Here is a 14,347-nt window from a genome sequence, read left to right as displayed (position 1 = left end):
ATACATACTGTTTATAAGAAAATTTAGCACTTCAGTTCACCCATCTGAATGAACCAATGTGTTGTCGTATTGTTGCGAATCCATCTGAAAATACATCGGGTTGTATTCTTGTGAAGTGTGAACCCATCTAAACTTAGTGTATTGCTCTGAACCCAATATATTACTGTATCATTATTCAACAACAACAAAAATGTGTTCTTGTGAACCCATCTGCGGAGCTCACAGGTCTGTTGTATTATCTGAAAATACATGTATTGAGTTCAGGGCATACATATATTTTCTAGCTTTACCTGCCACCTATTTCATCTCTTTACACAAACCAACTCTTGCTTCACAGATAGATGGCTGGCGGAATTGTGACCGTGGCGAGCGGGGTGATGAACCCCCTCATCGGCAAGCTCACCGCACTCATGGGCGACGAGTACACCAAGTTCAAAGGGGTCAAGAAGCAGGCGTCCTTCCTCCAGGAGGAACTTAGCGCCATGAATGCCGCCCTCCAGAAGCTGGAGCTCATGGATGACGAGCTCGACCCAAACATCAAGGACTGGGGGGACCATGTCAGGGAGATGTCCTACGACATGGAGAATTGCATCGACGACTTCATCCGTCAGTCCCGAGCTGACGATGCCAAGAGAAGCTTCATCAAGAATACTGCTCGACGCATTAAGAAGATGCGAGACCGTCTTCGTATAGCCCACCAGATGGAAGAACTCAAGACCCTCGCTATAGAGGCGAATTCTCGGCGCCAGAGGTATAAGGTTGATGATTGGAAGCCTGCCTCCGGCTCTGTGGATGTTGACCCTCGGCTGCGCGCGGTCTTCCAGGAGGCAGATTCTCTCATTGGCATTGATGGCCCAAGGGAGGAGGTTGCAACTCGGTTGATGGATACTCAAAAGAATCTCAAAGTGGTGTCAATTGTGGGATTTGGTGGCCTTGGCAAAACTACACTTGCCAAACAGGTGTATGACAAGATTGGCTCACAATTCGATTGCAAGGCATTTTTTTCAGTTTCGCAGAGACCTGATATGAGTGAATTACTCAACAATTTACAATATAAACTTGGGATGAAGAATCCTGATACATCCCACACTCGGAAGGTTGACGATATCATTGAAGAGCTAAGACAACATCTGAAAAATAACAGGTATTGCTTACTATCGACATTCATTTGCATGGGCTTCACTTGTTTAATTTGAGCTAAATAATTGATCAATGTACATTTTGTACTGATATTTGTCCATCCAAGCTGCATTTTGAATGTTTGGTGCTTTGTCTGTTTATGGCAGACATTTGAAGCCAGAAAAATAAACATATAAAATAAATATTTCTCTTCTTTCGAAAAATAGAAGTGTTGGAATATTGGTGTATTTTCCATCCAAGTGTCATAATTGCTAGGGTAATAGAAACATGTTAAACCCATGTGCCTTGTGAGAAGAGCAAGGCTAGCTATTGAATGTCTATGTGACACATATGTGCTAACCAGGTTAGAAATTTTGACAAAGTTTTTTACATCTAGGATTAAACATATCCCTCCACACATTTTCTTTTTGTAAAAACGGAAATAGTTAATCTAGACATCGAGTTATGACGTCAAGTGCGCATATCTGGTACTAATTTTGATCCTTTGTGATAGACTGGGACAATGATATGCTTTGGTATTACTTTTCCATTCATTATGATAATTCATTAGCTTCTCGGAAAATTTCCTATACCCCTTTTTGCTACAACCTATTTTGTCAAGATTTTGATGATTCCGTCTATAATATAAATATATCATATTGTAATGTAACTTGCATTAACAAACATGTGAACAGGTACCTTATTGTTGTTGACGATGTGTGGGATGAATCAGCATGGAATATTATTAAGTGTGCTTTTCCAGAAGTGGGCAATGGAAGTAGAGTAATAGTCACAACACGAGTGGAAGTTGTGGCCGGCGCAGCCTGTCAGAATGACCGTGAGGGCATTTACAGATTGAAACCTCTCAGTGAAGAAAACTCAAGAATGTTATTGCTCAATAGAGTATTTGAGTCCGAACATGGTTGTCCACCACAACTTGAAGACATCATGGCTGAGATTTTGAACAAGTGTCATGGGCTGCCACTTGCTGTTATAACAATAGGTAGCCTATTAGCCAGTCAAGAAAGATCAAGGAAGGGCTGGGAGAGTATAAGGGATTCTCTGGGTGCTCACTCTGCCACAAATCCCACATTAGAAGAGATGAAGAGTATATTAAACCTTAGCTACATGCATCTTCCTGCTCATCTGCGGGCATGTTTTTTGTACCTTGGTATGTATGTTGAGGACTATGAGATCTCACGGGATGATCTTGTTCGACAATGGATCGCTGAAGGCCTTGTAGGTAATTTGCAGGGGAGAGATATGGAGGATGTTGGCAGGAATTATTTCAATGAACTTATCAATAGAAGCATGATTCAGTCTTGTGAAACGGAGTGTGGAGAGGTATTGTCTTGCAAAGTACATGATATAATGCTTGATTTGATCCTAAGCAAGTGTGCTAAAGATAATTTTTTAAGTGTGGCATACAATTATGAAGACATGGCAAGACTGCATGCCAGCAAATACAAGATCCGGCGATTATCTCTGAGCTCTATGGCTAGTGGTGGAGCAACATATGGACCAACTATTGGTGTTAACCTATCACAAGTTCGGTCGTTTACATTGTTGGGGAAATCCATGCCTCCTCTTGTGTTGTTCAAGTATCTCCGGGTGATTAGGATTCATCGAGGTAGTACTCGGGGAGACGGGGAGATACTTGACCTCAGCGCTATTAGCCAATTGTTTCAGTTGAGGTATTTGTATGTTTGGGGACCATATTTCGTACAGCTCCCTGCTAAACTTCAGGGGCTTCTTTACTTGCAGACACTGCACATAGATTCACCGCTCGACAGCATTCCTTCAGATATAGTCCATTTGTCCCACTTGTCCTATCTTTATATTTATGAATGCACCCACAGACTGCTGCCTGAATGGATTGGTAATATGAAATCACTGAACAGTCTGAGAATGTCGGTAGGCCTTATGACCGGTCAGAGTGAATTGAATGGGATGAACGGTATTATGGGTCTTGGCGAGCTAACCAATCTCAGGGACCTAACGATCGACATGTATTCTTTGGAGAAGCCAGAACTTGATGCTTTGGCCTGCTCCATTGGAAAGCTCTATAACCTCAAATATCTTCAGTTGTATGGGTGCGATACTAAAATCCATAGCCAGATGGACTCATTATCCAATCCTTTCCAACACATCGAGAAAATTGACATGCCTGTGTTGAATTTCTGTAGAGTTCCCATTTGGATCGGTGGTCTCCATTGCCTTCGCATCCTTGACCTGTGTGTGGACGAGACCTCGACTGACGAGGTTGGTCTTCTTGGAGAGCTTCCCTCCCTCGTCAAACTCATATTCAGGCCGTCACATGTCCCTAAAGAAAGGGCTATACTAGGCACGGGACTGTTCCCTGTTCTAGAGTACTTCGGATTTTGGACTAAGGAAGACGCTATGGCATACCTGGGATTCGAGGCGGGGGCCATGCCCAACCTACGGACCCTCATTCTTCGTAGCAAGGAGTGGGGTGGCAGTATACCAGTTGGGATGGAGCACCTGTTATGCCTCGAGAAGATCAAAGTGTATCGGGATTACCCCCGTGATGCAGCAACCATGGTTTCTGCGTTCAGGGATGCCTTATCATTGCACCCCAACGACCCTTCCGTTGAATGGTCACAAACAGTTTGAATTTGTCAGGTTGTGTGGCCAATCCGTTTTACCAACTGCCTGAATTGGTTGGAGGCCCATGCAGCTACATGGCCTTATAGGTTGTTTCTGCAGCTGGCTGCACAACATGGAGACTGATGTATAAAAGGATTGTAAGCAAAATCCAGAGTTTTATTGAAGGCCCGCTTTACACGTTTCCTGAAGCAGGTAATGACCCTGTATCAATGAGGGGCGGCGGCACACCAGTCGGCATGGAGCACCTCTTACGCCTCCAGAAGATCCGTCTGTATAGTGTTGACTCCGGTGATGCCACCATAGTGTCTGTGTTCAGGAACGCCTTATCAGTGCACCCAAACTGCCCTTCCGTTGAACATTTTCGTTAGTTAGAGTTCTTCTGTCGGATTGCAGTCTGATTCTTGTTAGATTGTGCGGCCAGTCTGTAGTCTGTTTAGCCCACATTGAACTGCTCAGCAGGCCCTTTGATTAATGCGGATATGTAGAGTTTGAAATCTCATGGCGCTGTGTGTCCTGAATTGGTTAGAGACGAGATGAGAAGTTGGAGGCCAGGAAGCTACATGGCATTTTAGGAAGAGTTTGGTTTTTCTGCAGCTCATCGGAGAAATAGGGACTGTTGTGCAAAGGGACCGTAAAACAATCCAGAGTATGAAAATATAACTTTACATTACAGAACCAGGTAATTGCACAATTATGTTACTATTATCTTTATCCAGTGGCAATTTTTTTGCTGTTGGCGATTAACTTCCAAGTTATGTTTTGAGTATTTAAATTGGGATGTCATGAATGCCATATAATTATCTTTCACTTTTGTTGCAATTGACTTTTGTTGTTAGTCATTGATCTGAATGTAAGGCAACATATCTAATATGGTTTGTGCTGACATTATCTGTCGAGAACTTGGGATATGATGTTAAAATTATGATTGTTATGCTTTTTGGCATGCATGTTTTTACTTAGTTGCTAGACAAGTTCAGGGGCCCTTGTTGGCATAAATCGATTTTTCATCACTACTGCTATGCTCTGAAAATGATGTTCTCTTCAGTCGGTGTTATTCATTTGGGAGACACATTAGAAAGCACCTCTCTGTTTTGGAAAACATCATGCTATCGATATAGTACATCTGTTTTTGCACACAAAAGATTATAACCATTCATATGATATAAATTATATGTGATTAAAGTTTACCTTGTTGATACAGAGTACGTTATGAGAATAATTAGCACTCGATAGAATGTACTTATCTGGTTTCCTTTCTGCTCAGTGGTTAGTACTGTAGTGAGATCCTACCACATTTCCGACAGTTTAGTTGTTGCACAGATCTTTATTATCTACAAAGTTCCTTCTTCTAATCAGTTGATTTTGTTTTCCTTTGCGACAGGGAAGCTGCCATCGTAGGGAGGACCCCGACTCCGAGGCAGCAGAGAAGAGAGCAGTAGTTGCAGAGGCAGAGAAGAAAGCAGAGGAAGCATCTGTCCTGAAAACTACTACTCAGTTCCCAAATCTTGGATGAAACTAGTTTCACACTGGGCCTGGATGGGACTTGTTCATATTGTTATTGTTTCAGTTTTGGTGTCGATGTGCCTAGAGCTCCACACGAACGCCTCGTGCCGGACTGGCATGATGTGTACCAAGCCGTAAACATGTACTCCCTCTGTAACTTTTTGTATAAAATGTCTTTAGAGTCCATGACAGTGACAAGGAGTGATTCGTCCGATTTTAAGTTAGATTCTGGTTGGTGTTAACGATATGGTTGCATGTATGCTGAATAAGGGAGCACACTATCAATTTTCTGGCACTACTTTCAGGTGCCAGGCTTGTTCATATTATTCATGCCTACAATGATGTGCTGTCTCTTCTTCATATGTGAGTAACCCTGATGATTTTGTTGATATATTGGCTTAAGCAGGTCTTCCTTAAATATTTGATGAACGGATTCATTGTGCATCACAACGTCATGACACACAGTGAGTGATTAGTTTTCTTGCAAGGCCGGCCGTTAAAAATTGTGACTGTCTGCAAAACTCGCATGTTTACTCTCTGCAATACAACATTCAGGTCGACTAACCAATATTTGCAGAACTATGATGCCAGATTTCTTCTCCAAGGTATGGTATCTCCTCCAGGAATCCCATTTGCTGCTAGATTTTTAAGTTAGATTCAGATTTCCACCCAAGTAATGCATGTCTTTGATACAGTTTTCTTCAGATTCAGATTTTTCGAAGACACATGACTATTAGCGAAACATGTTCCATGGTTATCATCAGAGCAGAGGAACAATCCAGGGTATAAAGACAGGTTCGCTTTGCATATATGTTGGTGCACATGTTGAGAGGTTGTTTATCCTTGAATGATAGCCACAGGCGTACATGTCGATCACCACAATGCATGGCGACGGCGTTCCGTGCGGTGTAGCGCTATCATGCCTATCCATTAAGATTTAGGCGTGCATCCGGCCGCGGGGAGAGAACGGCATGGGCGCATGGCCCAAAGGCGAAAGCAGTGAGCCCAAGATGAGCGTGTCCGGCCAGACCGGCATGGCAGACCAAGCAACCATGCCTAGTGCTCCAAAGTCCAAACTAGGCTGGGCGAAGTGCCGTCTGATACTGCCTTCGCAACAAAATACACACTGCGGGTGGGTACGGTGGAGAGGACGCCGCCAACGTCACCATGTTTATGTTTGGTCTCACCGCAAGCCATACGTCCAACACCTCCGTATGCATCGCCCAGATGCAGAGGCCGGGGGTCATCCTCCTTTTCTAAAAAAAATACGTCCAACACCTCGGTGGCCTGCTCGCCCGTGCTGACCCTGGCGTGGGGTACATACATGTCCATGCCTGCCTGTGTGTCCGTGCCGCCGTTGGCGACATTTTCATCACCTCGCCCATGTTCGCGTGCGCGGTGAACACCACCACCACCACCAACTACTACTACATCTACATCTACGAATTTGCTGCATTTAGGAGGTGTTATATTTTTTCCTTTAGAAAAATTTCTGTCTATTCACAGCCACGCGAACTAAACACGCACACATGCAAGTGGCCTAGCCGCCAAAGATCTTCCGCGCAACCAAAACCTCCGTTGACGCTAGAGCGACGTCAGTCGTAGCTCAAATGGTGAGAAGAGATGGTACCACCAAAATCTCATTGAGACGCTCTCCGGCGATCCCATGCCTCCGATGCAAGTGTTTGTCAATGGTAAATTTTGGCATGACCACTGCCCCAGACAATCCACCTTGAGCCTACACTGCACCGCCATGGCTACAACAAGCCGTCAATATCGCCAAACATGACCCGGCCATCTGCACCGCCGATCAGCATCCCCGGCACTGCCACCTTGCACCATGTTTGCAAGGCCATACCGCAACAACGGAATGGGGGAGAGAGGTTATCCCGTGGGTTCGCTGGGATCTAGATTGGTGGAGAGAGGTAGGCTCAGGGGAACGCCCCGCCGCCGCCATCCCCGGACCCATCCGTACTTCGCCGACAGGTCCTCAAGCAGCGGCGAGACAAGTTGGAGGGAGGGAGATTGCGGTGGTGGTGCGATTGGATCGCCCCCGAGTCACCAGAGAGGGCGACGCCCATGTATTTTTGGCTATGCACCACATGTCCGAGTGGGACAAGGAAGACTAGGAGATAGACCTAGGTAATGTGTGTCAAAAGAAGCAAGATAACCCCTCCTTCACCCTGCACTACGAGCCCTATCCAACACATTCGCGCGCTGCTCGACCACGCTGCGCTTCACGTACTTGTGCATCACTAAGAAAACGGGTGTCTCACGCACCTGCAGGTGTTCATCCACACCATCGTGGTCTCTGCATTCGGATGTTCTTTAAGTGAACAAAATGAAAAGAAATATCATTCCCACGACATAATTTGCCACTTTGTGTAGGTGGGGTGAAATGCCAGAAAGTGTTGCCAACTGAAAACGGGTGTCTCACGCAACTACCGGTTCATCCACACCATCGAGGTCCTTGTATTCAGATGTTCTTTAAATGGACATAAGGAAAAGAAATAGCATTCCCACGACGTGATTTTCCACTCCGGAGGTGGCGTAAGACGATAAATCCTGTAAAATGCCAGGAAAGTGTTGCCAGACGAAAAACAAGTTATTAATCCTCAAGAAAACGGGTGTCTCACGCTGTTGCTGTTTCATCCACACCATCAGAGGTCAGGTCCCTACATGTTACTCTCTCCGTCTGAAATAACTTGTCACAAAACAAAAATGGATAGAAATGGATGTATCTAGAACTAAAATACATCTAGATACATTCATTTATGTGACAAGTAATTTCGGACGGAGGGAGTACCTTAGACACATGCGGCCAAAAGTGCCGTGTCACGCGGCGTTATCATAGCTTTACCGAACAAGTTCATATAATGAGCCATTATTGGATAAGGCTAGCACCTAGAGTCATGTCATGACTGATTTAAAATGCAGGAGATAGCCGGCCAAAGGTCACTACCGGTCTGCAAACAATATGTTAGGCAGAAGGTAACCGGCCAGGGCTTAATCAAAACACAAATCGTTTGTTGGGGTTTGTCACGTAGCGTTTGTTGATGATTAAAAATGGCAAAGGCTGGTTGCAGACAAATGCAGCAGGTATGGTAGTAGCGTGTTTGGTTGTGCTATCAAGATTTATAATCTGGTGGTCTCTGTCTGGTCAACATCTGCTATATATGCTACTAATGGTGGGTTTTGCTAGCTGATTAAATCTGTACAAGAGCTAATTAGCAGTGTTGCCGATCGAGCACACGCACGCCCATACAGATCATGCATATCACCCGCGCATACGAGCTATCTAGCTCTTGTCCTGCATGTATCCTACGGACGCACATATAGCTAGTTTAATCACATTTAGCGCAAATTTATTAGATGCACAACTACGTACAAATGCCCAATGAAAATTACAATTAAGCTAGTCCGGTTGAGTTGAGATGATTTTTAGTTCACTCTGGGTCAAGTCAAGTGTACGTTGCACTGTCTTCTTCGTGCACCTTTTCTTGGTTATCTGTGTTATGTAGACCAACTAGCCAGTCTTTAATCTATTTTTATTTTCAAAGCTAGTCTTTAACCTGCCCCAGCTGGCCCCACATATGCACATGCGTCCATACACAACCCAATGAATGGTTCCAGTAGCTTCAAGTCTTGGCGTGGATCTATACATAGGCTGCCTTCCTCCTACTCTTCACACCAACTATTCCATCACACAATAGCTTGCGAGTAAGACAGCAAACCAGTCTCTTAGAGATGGCCGGCGGAATTGTGACCGTGGCGAGCGGGGTGATGAGCCCCCTCATCGGCAAGCTCACCGCACTCATGGGTGACGAGTACAACAAGTTCAAAGGGGTGAGGAAGCAAGCCTCATTCCTCCAGAAGGAACTCAGCGCCATGAACGCCGCCCTACAGAAGCTTGAGCTCATGGATGAAGACCTCGATCCAACCGTCAAGGATTGGAGGGATCATGTCAGGGAGATGTCCTACAACATGGAGAACTGCATTGATGATTTCATACGCCAATCTCAGGCTGGCGATGCCAAGGTGGGCTTCATCAAGAAGACTGCTCGACACATCAAGAAGTTGCGTTGGCGTCTTCGGATTGCCGACCAGATGGAAGAGCTGAAGAACCTTGCAATAGAGGCGAATGCTCGGCGCCAGAGGTATAAGATTGATGATTGGAAGCCTTCCTCTAGCAGTGTGGTTGTTGACCCTCGAATCCCAGCGCTCTACCAAGAGGCATCTACTCTTGTGGGAATTGATGGCCCAAGGGAGGAGGTTGCCACTTTGTTGTTGGATAGTCGAAAGGATGTCAAGGTCGTGTCCATAGTCGGATTCGGTGGTCTTGGTAAAACAACACTTGCCAAAGAAGTATATTATAAGATTGGATCACAATTCGACTGCAAGGCATGCATTTCAGTTTCACAGAGGCCTGATATGACTGACCTGCTCATGAATTTGCAAAAGAAACTAGGGATGAAGGATCCCAAGTCATCTCGTGCTGCTGGCAAGGTTGACGACATCATTGAAGAGCTAAGAAAACATCTGAAAAAGAAGAGGTATTACTTACTGCCAATGTTCATTTGCATGGGCTATACTCCTGTTGTATTTCAGCTGAACAATTGGTTAACGACATTAATTCGTGTTGATTTTTCTTCCATCCGAAATGCACGTTTTAATTGTTGGTTCTTTGTGTGCTTATGATAGAAACTGAAAAATCAGGAATAAAACATTTAGAGAAAATACACCGACATTCCGATTGAATTACAATGTTCGTTTATTCTCCATCCAGTAGCATAATGGCTAGGTATTAGAAACATGTCAATCACATGTTCCTTTAATCAGAAGAGCTTTTTAAGGCTCTTAAATGCTTATGTGACAATATGTGCTAAATTGGTCTAAAGTTTGGCAAAGTTATGACTGTATTTCAAAATTGTTAATATGAAGATCAATTTATGAGTTCACCGTACTGAATTCTCTTGTCTATGCAAGTGACGTTTGTAATATTTTTTCTACAATTATGGAGAAAAATATTGTACGGATACAATCATCAGAGAGCTTGCTTGAAGTTCCGGTATACTTCCATGTAGTACACAAATTGCTAGGGTGTATTAGAAACATTTCTAGTACTGTTGTATGCCTTTCCAAAAGACAATTCTTTCAAAAGAAAGGCACTTGAATGCCTATGATATCCTTATGTGCTAAACGATCACATGTTTTCATATGACTTTTCCTCCATTATGATAATTCATAGCTTCCCTCTAGAAGTTCCATGTAGGCCATTGGTGAAAAAGAGTTTTTGCTGTAACTATTTTGTCAACTAAAATATGAATTTTCTATCATTATATTATATTATAGTGTAAATAACCCCTGGAAACATTTGAACAGGTACCTTATTGTTGTTGACGATGTGTGGGATGTATCAGCATGGAATATTATCAAATGTGCTTTTCCAGAAGATGGTAATGGAAGTAGAGTACTAGTTACAACTCGATTGGAACGTGTGGCTGGCACAGCCTGCCAGAATGACCGAGGGGGCATCTACAAATTGGAACCTCTCAGTGAGGAAAATTCAAAAATGTTATTGTTGAAGAGAGTATTTGGGTCTGGACATGGTTGTCCACCCCAACTTGAAGAACTTATGGCTGAGATTTTGCGGAAGTGTCATGGATTGCCACTTGCAGTTATCACAATCTCTAGCCTATTAGCCAATGAAGGGAAATCAAGAAAGGGCTGGGAGAGTATAAGGGATTCTTTGGGTGTCCAATCTGCCACAAATCCCACAATGGAACAGATGAATGATATATTAAACCTTAGCTATATGCATCTTCCTGCTCATCTTCGGGCATGTTTTTTGTACTTTGGTATGTATCCTGAGGATAGCCTGATCTTAAGGGATGATCTGATTCGGCAATGGGTAGCTGAAAGCTTTATCAGTAATTTATATGTGCAAGATCAGGAGGATATTGGCATGAGTTATTTCAATGAGCTTGTCAATAGAAGCATGGTTCAACAGTTTGAATTAGACAATGGGCAGGTTGTGTGTTCAGTACACGACATGCTGCTTGATTTGATCCTAAGCAAGTGTGCTCAAGACAACTTTGCAAGTGTGGCATACAGTTATCAAGACATGACAAAATTGCATGGCCGCGAATACAAGATTCGTCGATTATCTCTAAGCTCCATGGCTGGTTGCCGGGCAACATATGGCTCAGATATTGTTGTTAGCATGTCACAAGTTCGATCATTTACACTGCTGAGAAACTCCATGCCTAATCTTCTGTTATTCAAGTATGTCCGGGTGCTTAGAATTCGTCAAGACCATGGAGACGAGGAGAGCCTTGACCTGACTGCTATTGGCCAATTGTTTCAGCTGAGGTACCTGTATGTTTCAGGACCATATGTCATACATCTCCCCGCTGAACTTCACAGGCTTGTTTACTTAGAGACACTAGACATACGTCGTACACGGTGTATGAGCATCCCCTCAGATATGGTCCACATGCCCCGCTTGTTCTATCTTGGTATAAAGATCGGGGACATGCTGCCTGAATGGATAGGGAATATGAAATCACTGCGCAGTTTGGAAATATGGCCTGACTATAAAAGCAAGGAGAGGAACTTGAATGTGATGAAGGGCATTATTGGTCTCGGCATGTTGACTGATCTAAGGGAACTGACGATAGATGTGAGGTCTTTGGAGAAGTCAGAAGTTGATGCTTTGGCCAGCTCCATTGGAAAGCTTTGTAACCTAAACTACATTCGGTTCTCTGGAAGATGTATTGAAGGTAGCCGGTTGGGCTCATTATCCAATCCTTTTCGGCAGATCGAGGAATTTCATGGGGTTATATGGTATTTCCCTAGAGTTCCCATATGGATGTGTGGTCTTTATTGCCTTCGCATCCTCGAGTTACAGGTGGAGGAGACGTCAACTGAGGAGGTTCAGCTTCTTGGAGAGCTTCCCTCCCTCGTCCAATTCAGCTTTCGGTCGTCACGAATCCCTAAAAAAAGGGCTATGCTGGGCACGAGACTATTCCCGATTGTGGAGCACTTCGAATTTCAGTCCGAGGAAGATGTTATGGTGTACCTGGGGTTCGAGGCAGGAGCCATGCCCAACCTACGAACCCTCGGTCTCGGTGACAAGAAGTGGGACGGCAATATACCAGTCGGGTTGGAGCACCTGTTATGCCTCGAGAAGATTCAACTGCATGGGCCCAACTCCGGTGATGATGCCATAGTGTCTGCATTCAGGGACGCCTTGTCGGTGCAACCCAACCACCCTTCCATTGAACACTGGCATCCAGAAGGTTCCGCTCATGTTATGCGGCCTGCGATTTAGCCACCTTCCTAACGAACCAAAGAAGATAGTAGCAGCTTAACAAAAGGAAGAGGCCTATGTTTCTTCCGGAAGATATTTCCTGAACATATGTTTTAGAGTCGACAGTAGTACTGTGACGCGGAAGTGTTAATTCGTGCCAGTCGTTATGGAATCCCTGAAGCAATTTGACATAGCAGTTCTAATTCAATATGTACGGGAATATGACTGTTGGTTAGCACATTTTGTAATAGAAGTTACTTCGTTTGCCACTTAGCAGATTTAGTTTCTAATTCGATTCACTGAATTGCGCCATTAAGCTTCAATTCCTTTCCTGATGCAAAACCTACAGTACCTTTCCTATTTGACCTGAGAATTGTTGCTAATACACAATTCTTACTAGCACTAGCATTTACTCTGTCCTGTGAGCGGTTGAGGTTAATTATGTACTTGTATGCATGCTGAGAACTGGTTCCAAATCTGGGACTTGGTTCCTATTGTTCTGCACTGTGAGCCAGGGTTTGTTTTTCTGGTCTTTTTTTACTTCTTGACAGAGAAGCTGCCATCAGAAGGAAGACTCCGATGAACCTCGGACTCTGGTTGAACTTGGTCCGGCAGCGCTCGACGCAACCTACCCTGGCTGCTTTTCTTGTGATGCCACAGTCGATGGCTGCTGCTGTAAGTTGGAGACACTCTGGGCGCTCCACACTTGGGTCTACGGTGCTGGACAGTGGTCGATGATTGACGTTCGTTGTAATGTTTTGGGTTAGTTATTCACAAGCCCTGGCACATTTATTGCTGCTTCTAAGATTCAGTCGTGTGTATAAACCTTATGGCTACATTCTAGTCTATATTAAGTCCGCCCCATGATCTGCGCGCCGATTGATTATTCAAACCTGGGACTTGTTCAAATATATTGCTTCAGTCTTGTGTTTGAGTCTTTATATTTGTACCTTGTCTGTTCTGTCTTCTTCATATCTGAGTGACTCTTATGTGCCTCTCCCTCCTCTCATTTATTGATTGCTGGGAAACCCCTTTTAATTTGGTTTCCTTTGTGGAAGGTGAAGTTTGTGCTGGTTTTGCTGACAAGTGCAGTCTGCAGGTAGTATACCTCCAAAGAGGAGGGGCTCAGCGCCGGCGATTCAGAAGAGGGGCTTTTGCTGTAAACAAGGGAGCTGCACATGAAGCTAAGTAGGACGCTGCTGAGATGAGAGCGCCAAAGGAACACGATAGAAAAGGAGCGACTGACTGCCAAGAAGGAGAGAGGCTTGATGGTAGGTTTCGGTTTCGGCTGCAGAGAAGGAAGCATTAGAAGATGGGGTAAATAGGGTAGCAGCTGAACATGAGAAAGAAGCTGCTGCTAATGCTAATAGTGGATGTTTTTCCTGAAAATTGCAGTTTTATGAATCTTCCTGAAGATATGTTTTACGGCATGCCTGATATGATCTGACATTCTAGTACTGGCTTTTCCCATTGTTTTGCTTTCCTGACTTTCCCGAACATATGATTTAGATTTTAGATTCAAGCCTCCGTAGGGTGTAGGTGTTGGTTACGAAATTACAGCAGCAATTACCTATGTTCATAACCTGGGGCTTTGTCCATATTGTTGAGTTTTGTGTCTGTGATCCTTGTTGATCTTTTGGTTATGAGATCACAGCAGAAATTTGTTGATGTGAAACTCATTTGCTTGCATCTTTTTTTGTTTCTCTGAAGCAATATATATATATGTCTCTGTCTGAAGCCTGTGACACAATCTTGACAACGGCTATGTCAGCGCCACCGTTTCTG

General features: G+C 44.1%; 2 protein-coding genes across 4 annotated transcripts in view; both read left to right on the top strand.

The window, feature by feature from the left end:
• LOC123149514 (disease resistance protein RGA5) overlaps nucleotides 1-5,576 on the top strand; it is a 7,074-nt gene extending 1,498 nt beyond the window's left edge. For 2 of the 3 annotated variants that reach the window (XM_044569193.1, XM_044569189.1), the window contains exons 2-4: nucleotides 338-1,144; nucleotides 1,815-4,426; nucleotides 5,129-5,576. In XM_044569193.1, coding sequence (XP_044425128.1) covers nucleotides 342-1,144; nucleotides 1,815-3,753 — 2,742 coding nt within the window. In that variant the 5' untranslated portion in view covers nucleotides 338-341 and the 3' untranslated portion in view covers nucleotides 3,754-4,426; nucleotides 5,129-5,576. The remainder of the gene's footprint in view (nucleotides 1-337; nucleotides 1,145-1,814; nucleotides 4,427-5,128) is intronic. The other variant, XM_044569182.1, reaches the window with a different exon arrangement.
• A 3,394-nt stretch (nucleotides 5,577-8,970) lies between these two features.
• Nucleotides 8,971-12,861, top strand: LOC123101414 (disease resistance protein RGA5). The gene is made up of 2 exons (XM_044522879.1): nucleotides 8,971-9,803; nucleotides 10,633-12,861. Exons 1-2 carry the CDS (start codon nucleotides 8,998-9,000, stop codon nucleotides 12,581-12,583), a joined length of 2,757 nt encoding a protein of 918 aa, XP_044378814.1. The 5' UTR covers nucleotides 8,971-8,997; the 3' UTR covers nucleotides 12,584-12,861.
• The last annotated feature ends 1,486 nt before the right edge of the window (nucleotides 12,862-14,347 follow it).

The sequence above is a fragment of the Triticum aestivum genome, chromosome 1B (genome assembly GCF_018294505.1).
Source record: "Triticum aestivum cultivar Chinese Spring chromosome 1B, IWGSC CS RefSeq v2.1, whole genome shotgun sequence".
Taxonomy (NCBI): Eukaryota; Viridiplantae; Streptophyta; class Magnoliopsida; order Poales; family Poaceae; genus Triticum; species Triticum aestivum.
This window is presented reverse-complemented; position numbering and strand designations above follow the sequence as displayed.

Coding starts and splice junctions, on each gene's coding strand:
- LOC123101414 (XM_044522879.1), top strand. CDS start 8,998: ATGGCCGGCGGAATTGTGACCGTGGCGAGCGGGGTGATGAGCCCCCTC. Junction 9,804..10,632: donor AAACATCTGAAAAAGAAGAG/GTATTACTTACT, acceptor ACATTTGAACAG/GTACCTTATTGTTGTTGACG.